Here is a 25,070-nt window from a genome sequence, read left to right on the forward strand (position 1 = left end):
ACACATGGCCCTCCTCTCTCTGATCACTGCTTCATCATCTACCCTGCACTCCTGGGAGGACCACAAAGCCCAGTCCTGCCCGAGCTTCCATTCTCTCTCCACTCCATCACTTGGTGACCACCCTCATTAGCTTTTAGGGGGCTGTTTCATTCTCATCTCTGTGACAGTGACTCTCATCTATACATCTATCTCCGCTCTCTCTCCAGATGTCTGTCAGACCTTTCAAATTGGATGTCTCAAAGACATTATGAGCCCAGCAGGAGAGAATCATTTTTCCTAACAAACCAACCCCTCTTCCAAAATAGCCTGTTGTTACTGATGTCCGCGCCATCCCTCCAATCGTCCAGGTTCCCAACCTTAGAGCCACCCCACCAATCCAATCACTGCCCCATCTCAGTACCCCTTGATCCACAGCTTCTTTTGCCTGGGGTCCCCTTCTCTTCGCTCCCACAGCCACATCCCTCTTCCAAGCCCCAATTCCTACCCTTCTCCACATCATACTTCCTTTCCTAGACGATGCAGCAAGACTGGCCTTCCTGCTCTCCCACACATCTGACACTCCATCTCCCTGCACCTAGAACACCTAGAACCTCTTAGACTCAGCCCAAGGGCCATGTCCTGCAGAAAGCTTTATCTGAGCTCCACCTCCAGTGGCCAGAGATTCTCATAATTGCCTTAGATCTTGTATGTATGTTTAAGAGTGTATGTGTACGAGACATGTGTATGTGTAGTTTGCAGAAACTTCTATGTTGTCCATGTTTCCCTCAGTAGAATAAATCCTTCGAGGGTTTAATTTTTGTGTTTGTATCCCTTGCATAGCATCTGGCACATAGTAGGTGCTTAACAAATGCTAAATGATTGATTGGTTGATGGAGTTATCCTGAGGAGAGCACCTGGCAAATTACAAAATACAAATGCCCCACAGATGTCAGTCAGTAAACAAACCTACCACGTGCCAAGCACTGTGACTACAAGGAAAGGTCCAAGTGAGTCTCTAGTCTCAAGGCACTCACGTCTAAAGGAGAAGACAATGCGCAAATACCTCCTCACTAGAGAGAACTAACCGGCACTAGCATTTCTGAGAGTTTTCACCAAGTAACAGGCTCTTGGCTACTAACCACTCCCCCTCAGGATGACTGCTCAGGCTTCAGCAGTGATGCCTCCAGGGGCCAGAACGGAAATAGAAAAAGAAGCTGCCAACCCCAGCCCCCGTCCCCCTTCCCCCCACTCCAGTCAATTGCACTGCCTGTGGTCACCTGGGACCACACACCTTCTAGCCCTCTAGCCCCCACTTCCCCGGTGCTTTCCTTTAGATTGCGCCCATCCCTTTTGGAATCAATGCCAAGCTCAGGTGCTAAGATCACCCTATGGTCCACACGATCACAGGCTCAGAGTCTAAAAACAGCCTCGGGGAGCTCCTTACCTTTCTCACACAAATTCATCCTGTATAACATGGTGTCAAACTCAAACAGAAACAGGGGTTGCTAATCCATACATAGTAAGAATCCCTGAAGGCCACACATTCACTTAGTTTGAAAATGTCGTGCTATGTTTTCATTTATTTTGTTAATTCCCCATTGTATTTTAATCAGGTTCAGACTCTACTCAGGATTGTTGTGAGCTGCACCTTTGACATCCCTGCTGTATACCATGACCTGGTCAATTTTTACCAACTATATCTTTGATTAGAGCCTTCTCCTGCTCAAAATTTGTCAATGGCTCATTTCTGCTTAGAATAAAATCCAACTTCCTTATGCTTGTATTCAAGGCCCCCTAACTCTGGATTCACTGGCCTTACCTCCTGCTGATAGCCTAGACAAAGCTCCTCACCACTCATCACTGCACATTCTCTTGGTGGCCTTTGCTCCCAGAATGCCCTTCTTCCCTGCCCGGCTTCTCCTTCATGAAGCTTTCTGAGAATGCTCTGGTTCTCAGTGCACAAAGCTCACACCACTTACTGGACAATTAGTCACACAACGTTTTGTGGCACATCTCTCCCAGTTTCTGTATTTATGGTTAAGCCTTAACTTTCCCCACATCTATGACTTGCCTTAAATCCTAAGCTGCCTGAGGCAAGAACACTCATGCATGCTGTGTCTAGCCCGGCACCCTTGCACAAAGCTGCCACTCAGTAAGTAAGGGTGATGGAATGAGTATTTCTAGCATCTTCACAGACAGAGCAGGGATTTCTGATCATGTACTTAAAGAAGTCGGCTTTTCCTTGATCCCAGAGAACTGTAAGAAAAGGATGATTTTGAGAAGTAGCCATGGGTCTCAGCGTGTACAAGGGATCACAGAGGTTCTTGGGTCCACCTGCTCATTTCAGAGATGAGCAGACAGAAGCCCCAGAAGTAAATGACTAGCAAAGATTTGAACCCAGGTCTTAAAACTCCAAATCCAATACTTTTCCCACCACAGCAGCCACCTTAGCAATATAAAAACATATAAAGTAAAGTGGACCACAAGGCTGATGTACCAGCAAAGAAGATTCAAACCAAAACACCAAAAGAAAAATTAAGTTTAAAAGGTGAAAAAAAGTTTTTTGGTGATGTGTACTGCTTGGAGTCAGTTTTTAGTCATCTGTATATTTACTTTACCCAAGAAGACGAATACAGACACAAAGACAGCAGCAGAGTGAGAATGAGAAGCTGAGGAGGAATCCGTGTCAAACACAGAGAAAGATCTGGCCAGCTCCAGCTCCTCTGCCGGTTTCCTGGGACCCTCCCCCACTCCTCCAGATTCTGCCTGCCGACCCCACCCAGCCAAAGCCCCCACCCACTCCGGACGACAGAGGATCTTCCTTGGTGTGGATGGAAGCAGCCAGTGAACAGCTCAAAAGACAGTGAACAGTAAAACCATCCCTCTCATGGCCTAGGTGAAGGCCTTGCTGCCTAGACGATTCAGAAGCTGGGCCAGGACTCTAGACTTGAAGCCTTGATCTCTAATAAGACAAGCAAATGCTCCATCTAAGGCGGCTGCTGTGATTTTAATCAGGTAAGTTGTTAAGGATCACGAAGCTCCTTCCTCACAACATCCCTGTGAGGCACCAGTACAAATAGAAAACTGAGGCCCAGGGAGGTGTGGTTCTCACTAAGTTATACTGGCCATCCACATCCATTCTGTCCATCCTGAACCAGGTCACTGGCAAAGGTACAAAAGAACAAAACCTCTCCACCATCATCCATCCCCTTTTCCTACTTCCCTTGAGTCATGCAAGAGGGCAGAGCCCTCTCTCTGCAGCCCAGAATAAGACACCCATCCTGCCTAACTGTCCTTCTCAGATTTTTATGTGGTTTTCTAGTTCTGTAAAGCAAAAAGTTACAAGCAATGAGAATAAGGTGAGCGTTCTTACTGCAAGTGCCACCACTGAACATTGGAATTGTTTCAAACATCATCTTGTGGAACAGCAGGGCCACTGGTCTATAATCCAAATGGTGCTTTAACAGGTGGCTGTAGTAGTACACATAGCGCCTCTGGCTGGGAATAGTTACTCCCTGTAGAACAGAAGAAAGAGAACCTGTTAAGTGCTTCATCAGTCACTTCATTAAATGCACCAAATTAATCACCTTCTAGCCATCAAATAACATATATTGATGTTAAAAGACAGTAAAAATGTTACCTTCGTTATGACTTTTTAAAAAAATCTAACTAATAATTCTTAAGAACCAGATCAATCTGGTGTTGAATGAAACACTCCGTTCAGATTATGTTACAAATAGCACCACTTTTATCAGATACCCCCGTTTATCCATCACTAAGTATTCCTGCAAGCACATCAGTGCTCTAGAACCTGGCTTTGATTCCCCGAAGTAAGCAAAGCAAGGTGTGTCAGCTCCGGAGACAGATCCTCTACTATGAAGCCCTAAATCACAGAACCTCAGGCCCTTCCGCCACCTCCACTTCCCAATAAGCAGGGTCATCTGGGTTCCCAGGTCCCAGCAGACGGGAAGCAGACCAAAGAAACAGGTTGCTGTCATCACTAAGTCCCCAATCAGGAAACTGCTCTCGTTATAGATGGTACCTCCTCTAAGGACTCTAAGAAGGGAGAGAGGAATGAGGAGAGAGGGTGACCCAGGTGGGACAACAGAAGGGCTGTCAAAGACCAACAAACAGATGTGTGTCTGACCCTATGCGTAATGAGCAGAAGCCCCTGGGGCTGAACATATAGGAGGGCAGTTTGATCAATCCAGCAGCTGTTGGAGACACACTTGAAACCAATGAAGAAGCTTCTGCAAGAGCTCAAGGGAGAGGTGAGAAGGGCCTGGAGCGAACCTCCAGGGAGAAGGGGGCAGATGTCAGGGATGCTGGGGAGGAAGAAACCCAAACTATCAGGTGGGTAGGTACAGGGGACAAGGAAGGATGACTCATTTGGTGCTGGAAACACCGAGCGGAAGGCGTTTATGGGAAAGCTGGTTCCAAATGTCTAGGGGGCAAAGTGGCCATGCAGGCCTGGAACCCAAGAGAGACACCAGGGCTGACACCACAAAGTTGAGTGTCATCTTCAGAGAGACAGCACCTGAACCCTTAAGTGTTGATGAGATCCTTGGAAGAAAGGGAGTTCCTAGACTCAAGCCTGGGTCACAAACCTGGGCTGAATCACATTTGGGGATACAGAATAGATGGTATTCAGGAGTGTCTGTCTAAGAAGGGAGGGAAGTGTACACTTTATATATTCCTAGAAAAGGGCTAAAATTTTTAAAAAGTTTGGGCATTTGAAGAAATAAGCTTAAGTTATATAGAAAATTAGTTTCTTTATTAGAGCTTCATTTACTGGATAAAGCCTGGCCAAATGAAGCATTATTCTACTTACCAAAGCTATTTATCCATCTTGTTCAAATGATCACAGTGCCAAAGTCTACAAAACCAAACATTTAATTCAGTAAGAAAAAATTCGACTGCCCCCAGGCATAGATAAGGCAAGCTGCTGAAGGAGCTCCGATGAACTGGACCCTGATTCATGGGAAAAGGCCTGACTGGTGACAGAGCAGAGGCGAGGGGCAGTAATACCTAGGGAAAGGCCTCTGCGGATCCCCAGTGCTATCAGATAAGTCCAGGCGATATCAGAATTAAGTAACGACCTTTCTTTTTTTATCATTTATTTTATCTTTAGTTTACAACACTCAGTTCCACAAGTTTTGGGGTTCCAAATTTTCTCCCCCCCCAAGACGGCATGGAATCCAACGTAGGTTCTATGCATACCTTCGCACTGAACTTATTTACACAAGAGTCAGGTTGTAAAGAAGAATTATGACCAACAACCTTTCTTTTAAAAAACATCTTTCTGTTGTTACCTTTTACCTGATTTTTACCAATCACATTTATTTCAAATTTACTGCCCACTCACACAGGAAGAGGGGAAAAGGTAGTTCAACCAAGCGAATGAGCCTATCAATTGTGCCTGACAGGATATGCACTATTCCACACCCACAGCCCCTCACCTCTCTAATGAGGAGGGAGGTCTATTTTCTCACATTCTCCTCTGAGGCTAAGGTTAGTCACTCTAATTACACAAGATGAAGTGCCTGGCATCCCACGCCTATTAAGTGACTAAGGCCAGATTGGAGCTCAGGGCTTCCTTCCTGACACTGACAGCCCACCTCTATACCCTGGGCACTTTCTCTGGCTGTCTGTCTCACAAATTGTCACTCTGTCTGTCTCTCTCTTCTTCTTCACCATCTCCTTCTCCTGACTTCCAGGCTCACCTCCTGTAAGAAGCCTTGGCCAATCCCCTTCATATTGGCGACTTCCCTTTAAGAGTCTCTCCAACTGAACCTGAACATGGCTTCCTTGTACAAGCTGGTGTGTGCGCTGTCTCCCTCATTAGAAAAAGAGCTCCATGAGACAGGGACTGTCTCATAGCTTTCTTTGTATCCCTAGGACTTAGCACAGTGCCTGGCACACAACAGGTGCTTAACAGATACTTGCGGACAACTCCCAGCACTAGATCCGGGATCCCATGATCCTGGGCATCAGGCACTAAGCGGGGGTTAGCAGCACTGTGTTCAAGGAGATACAGTTTACACACCAAGCCCCTGGAGCTTCCAGGTGAATAAAGGGCTGTGACCCTGTAGCCAATCCTCATACACCGCCTTCATAAACTAATTCTCCTACTGCCCATGGTGGCTCTTCTAAACCTTTGCATCTCACCCCAAACCTCCCATGGCTCCTCTTCCCCCACCCTCTCCACTGAGATCTTCACCTCATATTTTAAAGGAAAAATTCAACAGGAGGCCCCTCTTCTCTCAGGGGCCTTCTGCCCCTGTGCCTTCTTGTCTCACATAAAGAGGCAGCTGTACTCCTCACCAAGGCTGGCCCCTCTAACTCCTCAAGCGATCCCACCCCACCTGGCTCCTCCAAGAGATCCACTCCTCCGTCACCCCCATGGCTCACTTACTTCCAACCCCTTCCTCTGTACGGGCTCACTCCTTACTGCCTACAAACATGTCCATGTCTCCCCCCTCCCCCCGCTATCATCCTATGTTTCTTCTTTATGACTAAACTGTTCACAAAGGCAGCTACCCTAGGTGCTTCCACCTTCTCTCCTCTCACTCTCTTCTTAACCCCTTAAAAGCTGGGTTCCAACCTCATCATTCCATCAAAACTGCTCTTTCCAAAGTGACTAATGATCTCCTAACTGCCCGATTCTATGGCCTTTTCTGACCTATCTGCAGCTGTGGACGCTGGTGATCACCCTCTCCTTCCCAAAACTCTCTTCTGTCTAGGTTTTCAGGACCACTCCTCTCCACCACCACCCCTCCATCCCAGGCCTGCCTCTTCTCCTCCCTCTCTGACCACTCCTGTCTGTCTTCTTTGCTGGATCCTCATCCAAAGCACACCTTCTAACCTTAAGTGGCCCTCAGGGCTCTGTCCTGGACCCTCTTCTCCTCTCCCTCTATACTACTTCACTTGGCGATCTTATCAGCTTCCATGGATTTAATGACCATCTTTATGCTGACAATTCTCAGATCTACCTCTCCTGCCCCAAATGCTCCTTTCAAGACATCTCAACCTGGATGTTCAGTAGGCATTTCAAACTCATTATGTCCAAAACAGAACTCATTAGCTCTCCCCCTAAACCTTCCCCAACTCTACCTTCCCTAGTATTGTAGAGGCCAATATCATGCTCCCAGTCCCTCAGGCACAACCCAGTAGCCATCCTGGGATTCTTCACTCTCTCTCACCCCTCCCCCCATATCCAATATGGTGCCAAGGTCTACTGATGTCACCTTTGCATCATCTCTAGAATGTGCCCCCTTCTGTCCTCCACTACTCCCCAAACCCTGGAGCAAGTCCTCATTACCTCATGCCTGGATTTCTGCACTAGGTACTGAGGAAGAAATCCTGCCTGCCTCAGGTCTCCCCCCACCCACCAAAGTGACTTTCCTAAAACATAGGACTAACCACGTTACTCCTCCTACTCAGTCAACTCCCATGGCTCTCATGGCCTTCTGGAGCAAATATAAAATGCTGTCTGGCCTTCAAAGCCCTTCATAACCCAGCCCCCTCCTCCCTTTCAGTCTTCTCACACCTTATTCCCCAACATGTACCCTTTGACCCAGTGACACTGGCCTCCTGACTACTGCATGAACAAGACCCTCCATCTCTGGGAGCCCGGCATTTTCTCTGGCTCCCTCCTTTGCCCCATACAACTTCCCTCCTCATTTCTGCCTCCATCTTCCTTTGAGTCCCAACTAAAAGCCCTGCCTTTTCTAACCCCTCTGAATTCTGCTGCCTTTCCTCTTTTATCTTCTGTTTTTTCGGTATTATACCTTGTTTGTACATATTTAATTGCTGTCTCTTCCATTAGACTGTGAGCTCCTTGAAGGTAGGGGCTGTCTTCTGCTCTCTTTGTATTCCCAGCACTTCTCAGTGCCTGGTACATAAGAAGTACTTAATAAATGGTACTTAATGAATGTTCGCTAACTGAAAATAAAGACAAAATAAACTCAGAGATCCATTTGTAAACTATCTAAAGCTTCATGGAAGGCAGTCACTAACTCTAGGCCAAAAGACTATTTCTGAATAGGCGCTCTCCAGTGACTGGGCCCTCCTCTGAGGCGGATGGCAGAGGCAACATGATGGATGGCTGGTATACTGGACTTATAGTGAGAAGATACTGCTTTAAAGGCCACCCCAGACACTTAACATGGAAAATGAGCACAACTCCTTTGGTACCTAAATCTCACAGGGCTGTAATGATAATAAATCAGATATCATGTGTAAAGTGCTTCGTAAACCTTAAAGCACAAAATAAAGAACGGCTACTCCCAATCTTGTCATCAAATGCTAATGGCAAAGGCCTGTTTACAGACAGTCAAGAACACAAATCTAGATGAGGCAGTTAATTTGTTAGAAAACAACCTAAACTGAATAATGAGATCACAGGCTAGAATAGGAAATGGGCTTAAACACAGTTCAACTCTCCACTGAAATGTGGCTTACAAACCGCTGGTGTGAAAGAAAGAAAAAGACAAGAATTCCATTAAATACAAGGTCTGTTATGAACAAAACAGTAAGGACATGGCTGTGAAAGTCATGGGCTGAATTAGGTGCACCAGGGAGGCCAGCAGCATGCACCTGGCTGGGCTGGCACTGGGCAGATCACACATGGAATTAGGGCCAGTTCTTAAACTGAAATCATCATTCAAGAGCTTTTCTGCTCATAAACAGGTGACCTGAGAAGCACATTCTCTGAGCAACTGCCGAAGGAACTGTTAACATTTTCACTGGACTAGGAAAGGCTAAAGGAGATGCAGCAGTCACCTCCCAAGGAAACATGAGCATTCTAATGGTCCTCCAGGGGACCGAGCTAGGACAAAGAGCGAAGCAAAAAAGGGTAAATTTTTGACTCAAAACAAGAACATGGGCACTGAGTTGAAATCAATCTTAAGTTGTTTGGATGTGGCTAAGCTTACTACATTAGAGTTTTTATGTTATGTTTGAAACCTGAATGGGAAAAATAAAAACCAATTCAAAGGTTTTTTTTCCTCCTCATTAGTAATTTGGAAAGAAACTGCATGAAACTTTCAAGAAAAATTGAAATGGTTTGTCTACACTTAAGGCACTTAGAGAAATACTGGGAGAGGCTGATTTTTATCCTTTTTCTGACCTTGGGTCTTTTTCAGGAGATGAGCTGTGACTGACCAGACAATCGAAGGAGGCCACCCCTGCCTAGCACAGGCACTGGGAAGCAAGGAGGCCTGGACACCCCAACATCTCAGAGAGAACGTGCGTGATGCACAGGAGCTCTCCTACCAACTCTTCTCCCTGTCCCCCAAATCAACTAAATTCATAGTTGTAATAGAGGCAGCAGCAAGTTTAGGAGATAATCTTTAGACTATTGAAAAGGCAAGGAATAGAAGCACAAATAACATTTTCAGAACCAAAAAACCCACCAATTTAATGTCAAGATAATGTCAAGCTTTCCTAAGAGCATGGGTGAGTATTCTCCATCAGCACTGTCAGACAAACGGAAGTTGATTAGGGGAAGCCTAGTGGAAAGAACACCTGCCTTTGGCCTCCTGCTCCGCCACTTACTTCTCTGGAGCTCGTGTCCTGGGCAAGTCACAAACTTAACCTGTTTCGTGATCTGTAAAATGTTATCTTAAAGCTGTTTCAAAGAAGGTATTTAGTAAATGGCAAAGTGTTTTATAAATGTGAGCTAGTAGGATTTTTCCATAAAAAAGTTATAATTTCAATTTCTCAGTGTAAGATAACAGACAGACAATATCTTTATTTCAGTAGCTACAGTTACATGAAGATGCCCTATCACAGCACAGAGGTAACATGGAGATTGTGAAGGAGATTGTGGGGAACCTGCAGCCTCAAGGCCACCTATCTGTAGGGTCCAGCGGCACCTCAAAGCCCCCCACACACTTGCCCAGACAAGATAAGGCTTTTTCCTCTTCCTCACCTGGATTTTTTATCACAACCATCCTCTCCACTTAGCTCTCAGCCACCACCAGACTCACTGCCAACAGTGTTTCCTCTCTCCAATCCATTCACACATTGGTTAAAATGAACTGACAGAGATCCACAGCCAGCAGTGCCCCCAGATGCCACCTACTGAAATCTATCTGTTTTAGAGTTAAGGTTAGGACTAACCTATTTGTTTTACAAATTGAGGAAACAAAAGCCTAGAAAGATGAGGGAATTGCCCAAGTTTACGCAGGTAATTTTCATCATAACCAATATCAGAAACCAAATCCTCTGATCCAGGACCAGTTCTCTTTCTTGTACTAGGCTTCCTTCTGAGGCAAAGGTCGCTCTTCTGAGTACCTGAAGAGAGGATACAAGCTCCTTCCCAAACTGGTTCCAATGCACCCTTGTGGCCTTTCTTCATAGGAGTCCCCTTCATGCACGTGGCATCAGCCAAAGTCTGGAATGCTAGCGATTCTCTGGATTCCAAAAGGAACGTAAGACAGATCGACAAGTTGAGTGATGAGTTTGGAATCGACGGTTTCTTAGAAAGTTCAGATCAACTGTGAACTGGTCCAGCCATTCTGGAAAGAAATTTGGAACTACCACATGCTCAAAAAGTTGTTAAACTGCACATACCTTTTGGCCCATTAGTCGTGATCTCACTGCTATGCCTATATCACACAGAGATCAAAGAAAGCAGAAAAAGCCTCATACGTACAAATATGTTTACACATCAGCATTTTTGGAGTGGCAAAGAACTAGAACCTAAAGGCATGCCCATCATTTGGAGAATGACTGAACAAATGGAAGGGATTATTACTGCACCATAAGCAATAATGAGACAGTTTCAGAGAAACTTGAGAAGATTTATATGAACTGATGCAGACTAAAGTTAACAGAATAAGAACAATTCATACAATAACATCAACGTAAACAAAAAACACCTTTGAAACACTTAAGAACTCTGGGTAACATGAAAACCAACCATGAATTCAGAATCCTGACGATAAAGCATGCTCCCCACATCCTGCCAGAAGAGCAACGGACTCAAGATGCACAAGGAGATGTCCACAGGGACACAGCCATTGTGGGAATTTGTTCTACTGACTGCTTGTTTCCTCATGATCTCCCACCACCCTCCTCTGTAAGGTTTTACAAATCAGCTGACATTCTGAAGTGATGTTATTCAGCGCTCGCTACATCCAGGGACTTCTAACTCCCTTCCTAAAGTAATCCCATATTTAAACATGAGTGAACCCACAAGCCTGTCATCTCATTTCTTAATCCGAAGCCACATCTTCCAACAGATCTTTGACAATATTCCCCATTGCTCTTTAGCAAGAAAGTGATTAATTATTAAAGCCTCTGTTGACTGAACTGGGAGAGGATCATCAAACGTTTAATGACGCTGTTGTTGTCAGGTTGTGCCTGACTCTTAGCGATCCCATTTGAGTTTTACTGGCAAAGATCGTGGAGTAGTTTGCCTCTTTCTTCCCCAGCTCATTTTACAGATGAGAAACTGAGGCAAACAGGGTGAAGTGACTCACTTAGGGTCACACAGCTAGTCAGTGTCTGAGGCCAGATCTGAATTATTCAGGCTGGGCACGCTATCCACGGTGTCACCTGGCTGCAAAGGTTTAATAATAAGCTCTACCCTTTCAGCTCCTGTGGAAATCACAAGTGTGGTCTCTGTGCTTGTGCTCATCATGAATGGTGGGAGATGCAATGACAAGTGCTTCTCCACCAGTCCCTGTCCAGAGAAACTAGGAGCTGAACTCCTGCTGGGCTGCAGGGTCTATGTTCTGACTTCCTTTCTGTGATTCAGAACTTCCAGCAGGGCATCATCATGAAGAAGGCTCTCAAACTCTAGCAGCACAAAGAGAGTCCTTGGACATTTTTCATCAACTTGGATAATCTACCCAAGCAGAGCACAAATGACCCATCCCTATCTTCTTGGCCCATGGAACACTGGTGCATTCCCTCCTCTCAAGCTAATGCACCAGTAAATGGGGTAGGGAGGAGCTCTAAAGCCAGGCCTGGAGTCAGGAAGACTCAAGTCCAAATCCTACCACCAACACTGACCAGCTGTGTGACCCTGAGCAAGTCACTCACCCCTGTTGGCCTCAGTTTCCTCATCCATAAAATGAAAATAATAAAACCTAACTCACAGGACTGTTGTGAGGATCAAATAATACATACAAACATATTGCAAACCTCAAAGCACCATAAAAATACCTCTATTATTATCATTCTTCTAACTGACATGCCATGCATACCATCAGAGGCCACAGGCCATAACTGGCCCAAACCTTATCACACAAAGATGAAACTAATTCTTTAGTTGCTCATGTAGGAATAATTCTTACTTCTAGGGGTACAATCATACCACTAACTCGTAGATCAAAATAAATACCAAATTAGCAAAATAAAAATGTGAAGATATGATGTACAACTGAAATAACACCAACCTGATACTTTTAACAAGATTCTGACACTGAAAAAGGGGAAACGAGTTTTAAAAAAACCGGCCCCAGACATTAATATAATCACTATTTCTTAAGGAAGTGTAAGCAACATCAATCAGTGGTCATAGTGAGATCAGAAGAACCTAAAAAACCTGATTCAGCCACAAACACAGAAAATGGGTCATCACTTCTATGGATGGCCTAGAACTTGTAAGGGTCTGAACCTCAGCCCCTGCTCTTCCTGCCAACCTTGCTCCATAATTGCATGTCCGTAACAGAGGAGGGGCACAGAGGGCTGGGGACCAGGGTCAAAGACTCCATCACCCTAACAGAGGGCTGGGGGCCAGGGTCAAAGACTCCATCACCCTAACAGAGGGCTGGGGGCCAGGGCCACTAATGGGACAGCCTACAGCCTAACGATCCCTCAATACTTGGCTAGATTTATTCTCAAATAGCATTGATTACACCATGAAAAGCTCAGAGCTTTGTCTCGATAGATACCCAGAGACACACAGATAGAGACAGGAAAGACCGTGTGAGTGAATAAACAGGCACAGAACCCTGTGACCTCCTCACTCTGGTGCTACCTCCACACAAGAACTGCCTCTGCCAACACAGATCTTGGCCCATCAAAAACTTTGTTGATAAATCCTAGGAAGTTGTCTAAGGCATAGAAATTAAACGATATGCCCGGTATCATACAAGGTCAGGGGTAAGGCCTGACAGTGGCTCTTCCTAACTCCAACTCATTACTTGACTCCATAAGTCCACTGTAAAGAGATCGCCCAGGTCCAAGGGGTAATCACCCCCCTCCAGGCTGCCCCAATGGCTCATCTCCACTGGACTTTCTCTATCTTGCCCCTGAAAGCCCTTTACCCTAGAAACTCTCTCCACTCCCCCAAACTCCTCTGCAACCCTGAGGCTTCACTTTCTGATTGGCCAATTTGGCCCAGAACCTCCAATTCAAAGAGGCGGCCCAGCCCCAAGAGATCTTCATCCCTCTGCAGGATGGGATGCTGACTCATCTCCACCTTCCTAATCCCTCGTGCTTTTCAGCTCCTGTTTAGGGACTATCTTCCCCCATGAAAAAAGACAAGGACTATGCTTCTATTTCTATTCCTAGCACTTAGCCTAGGACGTACTAAGCATTTAAGTACTGCTTTCTGACTGATTATAACTACACTAAGCTCCATAACCATGCCTCTACCTGGCACATAGTAGGCACTTAATAAATGTTTACTGAATTGAACTGCAATAGGATACGTGACTGTAACTCAATGTGATCGCCGTCCTGCTACATGTCAGTCTGGGCCACAGGCATTTCCCATTTGCTTTTTTTCATCACTGTGAATGGTTAGTGGATCGCCTTCCTATCACTGTAAGACTCTGATGTGTTCCCAGGTCAGATGCAATTAGTACAAACATGAATGACCAGAAGAGCGCAGCCTCAGGAAGGAATCCTCTTGTGTGCACTCTGTAGGAGATGTGGGACTTAGACCTGATGGGACCCTGACACTGGGGAACCCATGAAGGGAGAGCGTGTGCTCCTGGTTTATACCATACTTAATAGTATGAAACACAGAGCTAAGGAAAGTTGTTTCCACAGTGTTGCATGTCACCACATCATGTACAACGTTAACACCTGCATCAGTAAGACTGTATTATGCTCTAGGGAATTTTTTTTTCAATTAACAAACAGAAACAGGGCCCCAAATCCTCTTCACTTCAGTTAGCTGTGTGGCTGTAAAGATGTGGTCCACTACAAAAAGTAAGCCACAAAAGGCTTTCCCTGCTCCCTTCTTAGACTTTTGTTAAGGAAATCTTCAGTGTGTTAAGACTATTTTTTAAAGATTTTATAGAGATGAGGAGGTAGGCATAGGAGTTGTCAGCTACTGATGCCTTCCTGATGACACTTTTGGGGAAGGGTACCCTTAATGGTCTCTGTTCTTTTCGAATTGCTTGTTTTTTCAGACTTCTCAAAAATCCAGCCCTGAGTGGTTTAAAATGATTTTGGCTGCAGCATGAATTTCTTCTGAGGTGATCTGGTCATGAGCTACAAGTATAAACAGGCTGTAACATCTTACAAAGCACAGCTTCTGCATGAGAACTGGGCAGGAGACATTACCAAGGGCTGTCACTAGGAAGGGAAGTGGGCACCTCACCTAAGAGGGAGACAGAAAAGAGTGAAGCCCGAAAGCCATTCTGAAACCCCATCACCCCCAAAGAAAGGCCCTGAGAACCTCGGGCAACCAGAGAAGATGAGCAGAATCTCAGCAAATGAGGAGGTGTGGGAGGGTCAATCTGGACGGGAGCAGGGAGTGAACACAAGCAGGCTCAGCTCATCCTAACTATAGTCCTAAGTGTCATCATCAGAAATTCCTCAAAGCACACAACGTTTCAGCAGGGAGACTCCAAGGGGGAAATTCCATTTTCATCTCTTAGGAGAAGAGAGTACTCCAGAGATGGCTGCAAAGCAGAATACTTCTGGTTTCTAACTCTCAGTGGTTTCAGGATAACCCAGCTTAGCTAGGATCCCACGTCCAACTCTCTGGCAAGCTCCTTGTCTTCTCAGAGGCTGCTCCCTCAATGAGGTCAGCAGCGGCAATGTTAGTCCTATGCAGTCCAGAAGGGACTGCAAATGGCCTCGTATTTCCCACACCAGCTGAGCTGTAGGGCCAATTTACTCAATCAAAACAAAATAAGGCAGATGAGGACACATCTTCAGCCACGACACGTCACGACTAAATTCTACTTAATCTCTGACAGTGGCATCTTCAATGGCCCAAAGCAGGGGTCCTTGACCTTTGTATGTCCTGGGCCACTTTAGCAAACTAGAGAAGGCTTCTCAGAATCAGGTTTTTAAAAGAATAAAATAAAATACACAAGATTATAAAGGAAATCAGTAACGTTGAAATACAGTTATCAAAATACTTTTTAAAAGAGGGAAAAAACAAGTTCACAGACACCGGGTTAAGAATTCCTGAACTACAGGAACCAGTGCAGACAGCATTAGAACCAACTTAAAGTTAAAAAAAAGACAAAAGAATGGGCTACAAAATACTGAGTGAATGAGAGGGCACTACAAAGAGCAATGTCAAGAATGCTGAGAAGGAGCTCATATGGCGGGCTGTGACTCCTAAGAACAAAACACTGTTATCATTTAGATGCAAGAAAACTGGAGGAGAGGCCAGTGGTTGTTCAGGGAGATTGGGCTAAAGGGAGATGAAAGGAACCTAGGACTATTCAAAGGTTACTTTGCCTCCTTTTCTCTGCAAAGAAAATGTCCGGAAGAACAAAAATGGCCAACAGAGAATGAAAGGAAAAAGTAAAGGGAAAGGATGCTAAGACACAGCTCCCTTGAGTTTTCAGGAAATCCATCATGACACCCCAGGCCCTCAAGAGAACGAGCCCACAGGACGGCTGAACTCCTGGGGGCTCGGGGGAATCACACAAAGGGAGAAACAGTACTACAGCACTAGATAGAGGCAAATATTTTCCTTCCTTTCAGAAACAGTAAGAAGATAGAGTCTGCCAGGCTGAAGAATTTGACTTCTCTCTCTCTTTCCAATTTCTAGAATGCATCATTAAAGGGCTCATGTGTAAATATTTGGAAAGCAAAATGTTGACCACCAAAGATAGGAGTGATCTACAGAGCAGACGAGGAGCATTGCAGATCTGGTACGCACTAATTTGAGCCAAGTGTTTCCCCAGTCTCTGTGGCCTCCTTTACTGAGAGTACCAAGAGGGTAAGTGCCTTGGCAGGGTCACACGGAACCTGACCCCAGGTCTTCCTGGCTCCGAGGCTGGTGCTCTCTCTCCACTACACCACACTGTCTTTTATACTACTGTGCTGATCAAACAGAACAGTGAATCTGAACCTAGAAGGACCAGTTAAGTCTTTGGAGAAACACAAGAATTAATGCTATCCAAGGAGACCTTTTGCCTGGTGTGTATTACATTTTTAAATACTCATGATAAAGTTAGGAAAACCCTTTATTTACTGAAAGAAAAAAGTTCATGGGGAATTTATCATACAAGCAAACTTACCTTCCAAAGGCACTTTATTTCCAAGCGTACTTGACACATCAGCCTGACCTGTAACTCACAGGCTTCTATATGTATTAATTTATAAAGATTCAACAACAATAAAGTTGCCGTTGCATTTGTGGACACAGAATAATATAGCTCAATGTGCCTGAAGGCACCGGTGCGCTCACCGAAACTCAACGAACCAGACATTACCCGCTTGCTCGTTGAGAAGGAATACGAAGGGTTTACTACAAAATCTGAAGTAAAGACTCCATGCAATAAGCTACAAGCACACCACTCCACTCCCTGAGGAACATCCAATGATTTTCTGTTGACTAGGCAAATGAAGTAAGCGTAACGTGTTTGTCCCAGGACAGGAGGCGCCGTATACAAGTAAGAAGCTCTAGACCCTGAGAAAAGAGGGGGCAAAAGTGTCTACACACAACTCACCTTTTTGTCTCTGGTCCTCACTTCCCCATAGAAATCTAGAGCCTCTTGTGCCTTTAAAAATTTTCCTCGATGTAATAAATATGCACAAATCATTACACCAGTTCGGCCCTTTCCTGCTTTACAGTGAATTGCTGCAACATGATTGTCATCTTCACTTAGCCACTGGTCAAGATCCTCACAAAAGGGTTTGATGAGCTCTAGCTGGGGTGGGTTGTGGTCTTCAAAAGGATACTGTGCAACTATGTCAAGAAGAGAAATAGCACCGTTAGAGAATATCCGTTTTATCAAACACTGCTCTTGCTCTGAATGGTTAAGCAGCCAGAGGTGTCACTGCATACACTAATCCAACATATTCCTCCACTTGTACTCCATATAGACTTCTAGCCTTAGCAAGCCAGGCATCATCCCCACTTCCCGGTCAGAGAGAGTAGCACTGGGCAGGTCAGCCAGCTGACCCTGACATGTGATGAAAGATCTCTCGGTCCTTCTCTACTCTTCCTCCACTACCCACAAAAAAGTGCCTCCCATCAAGAGCAGGGGCATCCTCAAGCATGGTCCATCCTTTTAAAATATAAAGGAGATGGTGGCTCAGTTGAGTAACAAAATAGCCTCCTTCTTTTCAATGCCACACAAAGAACACTGGCTTTTTTAAGCTGCTCTTTCAGTTACTAATTTGGGTTTATGCGAGACAGAGAAATAACAAGTGATCTACTGACAGCAGACACATAATGGCCAAAAAAATAAATTATTCTCCACACAATTTTTTTTAAAGTATCACAGATGGATAGACAAGAGCCCAAGCCAAAGTGAACACCGACAGCCTGTCTCCTACACGGTGTTTCCCCAGCACTCAGTAGGGCTGAACTACAGGCAAAGCCCTGGAATCCTATCCCACTGAGGCTCTAGAATCCAATGACAATCTCAGGGTGACCAGTTCTCTAACAGCATCCTAGGGAGACACTTTCTCTAACTTTCTGAATTATTCCCCAAACAGCAGAACTGTGCCTCTTCATTTTTTAACTGCAAGCCTGAGCCAATGGCAGGACCTGGCACTTACCTCTACAGTTAAATTTGGTGGCATCATAATGTCTTTCAGCACATCTAAAAGAAAAGGTAAAATGGTCATTTACATATGTAAAAATCTTTCAAATTCTAAGATGATACAGAGACTACGGGTATTTTGCAGTCATTCACAGCTGAGCAAAAGTACTCAAAGTACCATAAAGTTACTTCCTCACTACAATTCTGTGAGGCAGCAGATAAACGCAAGTATCAACCACCCACTTTTATTTATTTTTTATTTTTTGGAGGGGGAAAGCAGGGCAATTGGGGTTAAGTGACTTGCCCAATGTCACACAGCTAGTACATGTGTCAAGTGTCTGAGGACGAATTTGAACTCAGGTCCTCCTGACTCCAGGGCCGGTGCTCTACTCACTGTGCCACCCAGCTGCCCCACCATCCACTTTTAAAGATGAGGAAACCCAGGTTCAATGAATTTGCACCTTAGAATCATAGGATCCAAAGCTTCAAAGGATCCTAAGATTTTCTGGTCCAATCACATGGGTTGTGGCCTTCAAACCTTTCCCACCTCTATGGTACAGGCAGGAAAACCAAGGTCCAGAAAGGGGAAATGACCTAAGAAAAGATGCAGCAAAGCACAAATCCTAAGCCAGGGCTGCTAACACCAAGAAACCCAGCACTCTTTCTACCACACCAAAGTGGCCCAGATCGCTCCTAAAACAGCAATGACCAGCAGCCTCAGAATCTTTCCCAGTCCTTTTCTTTTCTTAGGAGGAGCTTGTTTTGGCAGGTGCCCATTTTTTATTTCAAAAAATACTGGGCATCACTGTCATGCTCAGGTAGTTCTGTTATAATCTGTTAACATATCCTTTTAACATGGACTTCCCAAGTCTGTGCCTCTCAACAGAACAAATCCATCTGGAAGGCGGAATTAACAAGACCTAATTTAAATGAAAGGCAGGGCACAGTGTACATAAAGCAGCCTGGTCTTGGATTCAAGTGCTACCTCTGTCTTCTGTGTGACCTTGGACAAGTGATTCAGCCCCCTCAGTGTCCAAATCAGATCTCTAAGACCAGGGGAATTCCCATGCTGAGATCCCATTGATAAATGAGATCAAAGGTTCGGAACTATACTTCCCCACACAGAAAATAAAAAATAAAGTTAATCAAGTTAAGAAAAAAATAAGAGAATTCCGGAAAAATTTTATTTTACTGCTTCAAAACGAGCTCGTTCATATGTAGTTTATGAAATAATCCTGGTTAGGCAAGGATGCCGTCCGTATTATTTACCCCCATTAAACTGAGGTCAAAATATAGAACGAGAGAAGGAGGAAGATGTAAAAACAGAAGGACATTCCTGTTCCGGCACAGGCTGGGGGCCCTTCCAACTGTGCTTTCTATGACGTAAAAGGTCAAATTGATCGAATTTTTAAAGGCATGGGGAGAGACAAGTCATTCTGATAACATAGTAAGTATTTTCAAATATGTTGTACAAATGTTTCAAACATATATTTTAAACATACCAAGAATTTATTCCATATCACGAAGGAATGGGATGTCCATTTACATTTTCTAGCTGTTACAATTATCCCTATAAGCACTAAAGCTCATTTCTGATTAACATTTTCCTAAAATATGTACCTATATTACCGTCCTTTTAAAAGTACAGTGAATATGCGTTAAGCATTTCCTGATGACCAAGATTCCAGGTCAGAAAGCCAACAAGAGCCAGGCTTCACCTTTGTTCAAGCTATAAAACTATAATCCCCGTGCATTCCTTTCTCTGTCCTGAGCCTCGATCAAATAAAGTCCCCATTTCCTTGTTCCTAACCACTAGCTGCCACTGCCAACATTCACTCAGCTGCTCAGACTTTAAGACAGAGAAGGGAAGAAGAAGCAGAAAGGCATGATGGGAAAAGCACTCAACTGGAAGCCGCAAGGCCTGCTCTACGGTCTTGGGCGAGTCCTTCCCCTCTGGGCCTGAACAGAGAGCCTCAGAGGTGCCACCTTCCACCTGGAGGTCAATAATCCTGTATCCTAAATCTGCCCCTCACAAGTCAAAAAGAAGTGACCCCAGAGCAAAGAAAACAAGACACCTCCACAGTAACTGACACTAAAATGGCCTACATTCCCTCTAACCATCCTATAAGATGGCCAGGGCCAACAGTATCTATTTTTCCCACTTTACAGAGGCAAAGACTGCGTGACCTGCCGGCAGCCACATGGCCCAAGGGTCTGGGACAGGTCAGTTCTAGCTGTCCTGCCACTGAGTCTCTCATTCTTCTCTCTTGAAAATAACAAGTAACTGCATCTTGCTTGTGATGTTGATTTATACAATATTTATCCATTCTACACAAGAAGTAAGGGGATCAAATGCTCTGAGATAACAGAAATCTCACTACTGTAGAGTGAGATAATAAATATATTAAAATATATGATAAAAAATAAAAATAAATCATTTTGAAATTACAAAAGTTTTTTTAAAGCATAAATGCCCTATCTCAAACATTTTTTTCATCTAAATAAATTAGTACACAATTTTTCATAGATTTTTTTCCACAATTTTTCAGGAGGAAAAAAATTATCAGAAAAACCTGCTCCCTTCCAAATATAAAGGAACTAAAAATAGGAAAAATGTCTATTTTCCCCTGGGGCCCTCACATCACCACCAAGAAAAAAAAAACGGAGACAAAGTTGCTTAGACATAGAAAATCCCTGTAATACTGACCTAGAAAATAGAAACCACCCAATCCAAGCATTCAAGCAACATTTCTGAGTTCCATAAAGAGAGAGGCCAAAAGAGTGGTTTTGACGGCATCCCCATGAAATGGATGCCAAGAACAAAGAACCACCTCTAACTTCAAAGTGCAGGTCTAGGGGAAGGCGGGCAGCCGTGTCACCACTGCTTAGGAGCAGGAGGCTCTGCTGGGAATTACCCTTCCAGTGACCACGTGGTAATAGGCTCTCAAGACCGGCGGGATGCCAAGTCATTTAAAGCATATCAAGTAACAGAAATCCTTGCCAACACCCCAGTTCACCTCATCACTACATTTGCTAAATGAGCTAATGATATTTTCAATCAGACTTCTTGAACTAATTGTTTTACAAATACAATTCAGTAAAGTAATATCTTTAATGCTACCTCACCCCAGAAAGGAAACAACTTTCACTTAAGAGCTGTTTTTAGAAGCAAGGAAACATACTTACAGATTGTATATCTTGTAATGATTTTTATGCTTTGAATCCAAAAACCTTCAAAGAAAAAAAGTCATCATTAACAAAAATAATTAACTTAATATTAACAATACTCAAGAAACTCTGAAGATTGATCCGAAGATTTCTAACTTCAAGCAGCATTTCCATTCAGTGAGATAAGATTCCTGAAAAACCTTCCTCAGTATGTTTTATAGTTTATGTCATACTAATATTATCCTTAAATGATGCTACTATTCTATCAATTTCTGGTAGGTAGTGTGAGGAAAGCACTTGATTTGAAATCAAAAGTCCTTCATTTGAATCCCAGCCCTGCTACTTACATGGAGACTTCCTGTTCACTTAACCCCAGGAATCCCCTTTCTCATTTGTAAAGTTTATGAGCAAGGCACGTCCCAGCTCTATGTCCTATGATACATAATGTAAAGAGGGGTTCTTAAGGTGAGGCACGTGGCCTTGCATAGAGAAAAGGTTCCATCTTTATTTTCGCTAATCTTTAGTTGTTTTTGTAACTCTATATATTTATCTTAAGCATTTAAAAACATTCTAGCGAGATATCCATCCATAGCCTTTACCAGAGTGACCACAAAAGGATCCAGAATGCAAAAAAGGTGAAGAACTCCTGATCTAAACAGAAGCCAAAGCAAGAGAGAGCAAGAAAGGGCCATTATGGTATTAATGATTCGATCCGATTTTTAAAATAATTTAGCATCAGAATTTGGTTTAAAAAGAATCCAGCTTCTACAAATGCATTTTTTTTAAAGGACTAGCTCCATGAAGTGGGAAATACCCATACACACAAGTGTTCACACGTATAAACTTGAAATGGCACAGAAGCCTTTGCCACTTGTCAGGGGCAAGGCTGTCTTAATTAAGTAAGATCCGTCAAGGGACCCTCCACAAGTCCAACATCAAGTGATTTATTTACTCTCCACTCCACTGTCTAGACCAATGCATGAGCACCTGGAGGAAGGTCTTGCTCCAGCAGCTATCTCTTATCTGTTCTGTTCTTTCCCACCCACTCCTCATACTTTCCCCCTGGGTTTCACAGGAGTTTATATTTTGGAGTGACATCCACTGTTATTGTTTTTCTGTAGGCATACTTTTTTTTGTTGTCTGACTCTCCATGACCCCACTGGGGGTTTTCTTGGCAGACATGCTGGAATGGTTTGCCATTTCCTTCTCCAGCTCATCTGAGACTGAGATGACAAAACTGAGGCAAATAAGATGAAGTGACTTGCCCGGGGTCACAGAGCTAGTAAATGCTTGGGGTCAGATTTGAACTCAAAAGATGAGTCCTCCTGACTTCAGGACAGGTGCTCTATCCACTGCAGCACTGCCTAGCTGCTCAGGAGGCATATTTGTGTTCTACAAACAGTATAAGGGCCAGAAATGAGAGAGCAGAGGCTCAGAAGGACCTAAGTTCAAACAAGAAACAAGACCAGAACAAGACAGGCAAGCGAAAGCATCCGTCAGAGCGTTTCAACTTTTCTATAAAAACTTTTTCTCCCTAGTTGGGAGGATGGGGAGAGGAAGAATGCATTACACTGCAAGTGTTCATTTGACTACTCAGAATATTCCAGCATTACTCCAAAGGCTCCAGAGACATGAAGAGAAGCCCCTTGTTTAACAGATAAGCAAAGCAGAGGGAGGGTCAGTTAATGGCAGAACTCAGCCAACAGCTCCAACTTCCTGACTCATTGTTCAATTCTCTTTCCATTCCACTCTATTACCTCCACAGTCTATCTCTTGTTCACATACAATTTTTCATTCAATGATTTCCAGATTTTCCTACACACCCAAATATTTGTAATATGCAATAATGAATATTTGGGCCCCTATATCTATGTATGTAAAAAAATACTAAATCAACATGAGGAAAACTGGGAGAGATCTTTACCAGAACATAGAAGCTCTACAAGCTATACTTATCTATGGCTGCCAAACTGTTCTTCCAACTTCTGCAAACTGTAAATAATGTCTACCTAGTTTACTGTGTATACCATTCCCTCCTCTAAAAACAAGCAGATGAACACAATTTTGGTGCAAAGGATATACTTGGGTTACCAAATCAAAATAAAAGATCCTAATTATATAATGCATGTGGCGATGTTATACACACATATAAATGCTAAAACTGGACATTAACAATATTCCATGTCAGACACGGCAGGATATGTTCAAATTCAATACAAACATTTATTAAGGAATGCCCTGACCTGTGTGAGACACTGCACAAGTTCCCAGGAATACAAAGACAAAAAGCAAACCGTTCTCTGACCTCAAGGTTATAATCTACATTCAAACCGAAAGAAAGCAAGCTGCTCAGTCTTGGAAAACTAAACTAAAACAAATTCTAGTTATCAGTTACAGTATTCCAGAGGCATTAAGCTCAGATCAAATGTATATATGTGAATATTTTTTAATAACAAAAAATCACCTATCTTAACACTCTCTCTAGAGCAAAAAATCTCACTGCTGCCCAGAAGAGTCTGCTGGTCTCCCTCTAGACATGCCATGTATTCTGTACTACTTCGTATCTACAACACAGCCTTTTCTTCTAGGGAAATCGTTTTCCAATTTTATAAATTTGGCAGTTTCCCTAAGGGCACAATATATGACAACATTTTCCACCTTTTCCAGGTGGAAAATAAGAAAGGAAAAATAGGGTCATTCAAGGTTATATACCTAATATTCCAAGTGCCTGGTTCAAACAAAATTGTTATCTACAAAACACTCACTGTGTATGACTAATCAAAGATGATGAGACAGAACATTTATTAATAACAGTAATGTCAACTATCTGCCAGGAATTGTACTAAGGACTAGGGATACAAATACAAACAAGAAATACAGTCTCCACCCCCAAGAAGCCTACACTCTAAGTGGGGGAAAACAACAGAGAAATGGAGACAAAAGACAAGATAAGGGACAAGCAAAGGAAGCTTCCATTTTGGTTTGGAAATTACTCATTCAATATTCAAGTTATCTGTCCTTCCTAATACATACCTATGTAAATCAAAGCTGATTTTCAAGTTTTTTGGCTTTTCCATGAAATGAATAGTACTTTCTATAAAACACTTTGTTATCACTGGAAGATAAATATTCACTAGGCTTAGGAGGATAATCATCTCTCTCCATATACTGTGCTTCTTCAAACAGAAATACGGACCCAAAATAAAGGGGCTTGTTGTGGTGCTGATTTTTGTACACCCATCTTTCCCTTGAACCACACTGCCTGCCTCAAAGTCTCTTTGTTTTTGCCCAGCTAGGTCTCTCTTATGTTTTGTTGTTGTTCAATTGGGTCCAACCCCATTCAGGTTTTTCTTGGCAAAGATACTTGAGTGGTTTGCCATTTCCTTTTCCAGCTCATTTTACAGATGAGGAAACTGAGGCAAACAGGGTGAAGTGACTTGCCCAGGGTCACACAACTAATATGTGTCTGAGGCTGTATCTGAACTCATGAAGGGGAGTCTTCTGGACTCTAGGCACAACAAGCTATCCATTGCACCACCTAGCTGCCCTCTCCTCCTCCTTTGTCAATGAGGATAAAAGGACCTTCTAGCAGAGACTCAGTTTTAATCACTAACCCAAATCTAGAACATCCCTCAATTTCTCCCCTTTTGCCCTGCTCAGCGCCTCTGCTTATGCCCTCTCCCCATCCTCCCCATCATTCCCTCTCTTTCATCTTCAATCTGTTCATCTACTGAACCTACCTCAATGGCCCAGATATCTGCCCACGCTTCCACACCCCACCCCCAATCCTTCATCTGATGCTTGCCAGCCCACAAGCTTTGGCTCTTTCTCTCCCTTTCATCAATAAACTCCATTTCCTCACCTCTCAATACTCTGCTATCTCCTTTCTGATCCCTCACTTAACGTTCTCCCCAAGGTTTCCAAAGATCTCTTATCCACATCTGAAAACCCAAGTGCCCTCTCTCACGCCACCATTCAGTCTGATTTCTATGCTGT

General features: G+C 43.8%; 1 protein-coding gene across 1 annotated transcript in view; it reads right to left on the reverse strand.

Moving 5' to 3' along the window:
• The window catches only part of PTEN (phosphatase and tensin homolog), an 81,043-nt gene that overhangs the window by 16,596 nt on the left and 39,377 nt on the right, over window positions 1-25,070 (reverse strand). The window contains exons 3-6 of the mRNA XM_036735336.1: window positions 21,093-21,137; window positions 17,923-17,966; window positions 16,866-17,104; window positions 3,353-3,494 (exon numbers count right to left, since the gene is read on the reverse strand). Of these exons, the coding sequence (XP_036591231.1) occupies window positions 3,353-3,494; window positions 16,866-17,104; window positions 17,923-17,966; window positions 21,093-21,137 (470 nt within the window). The remainder of the gene's footprint in view (window positions 1-3,352; window positions 3,495-16,865; window positions 17,105-17,922; window positions 17,967-21,092; window positions 21,138-25,070) is intronic.

This window comes from Trichosurus vulpecula, chromosome 8, assembly GCF_011100635.1.
Source record: "Trichosurus vulpecula isolate mTriVul1 chromosome 8, mTriVul1.pri, whole genome shotgun sequence".
Taxonomy (NCBI): domain Eukaryota; kingdom Metazoa; phylum Chordata; class Mammalia; order Diprotodontia; family Phalangeridae; genus Trichosurus; species Trichosurus vulpecula.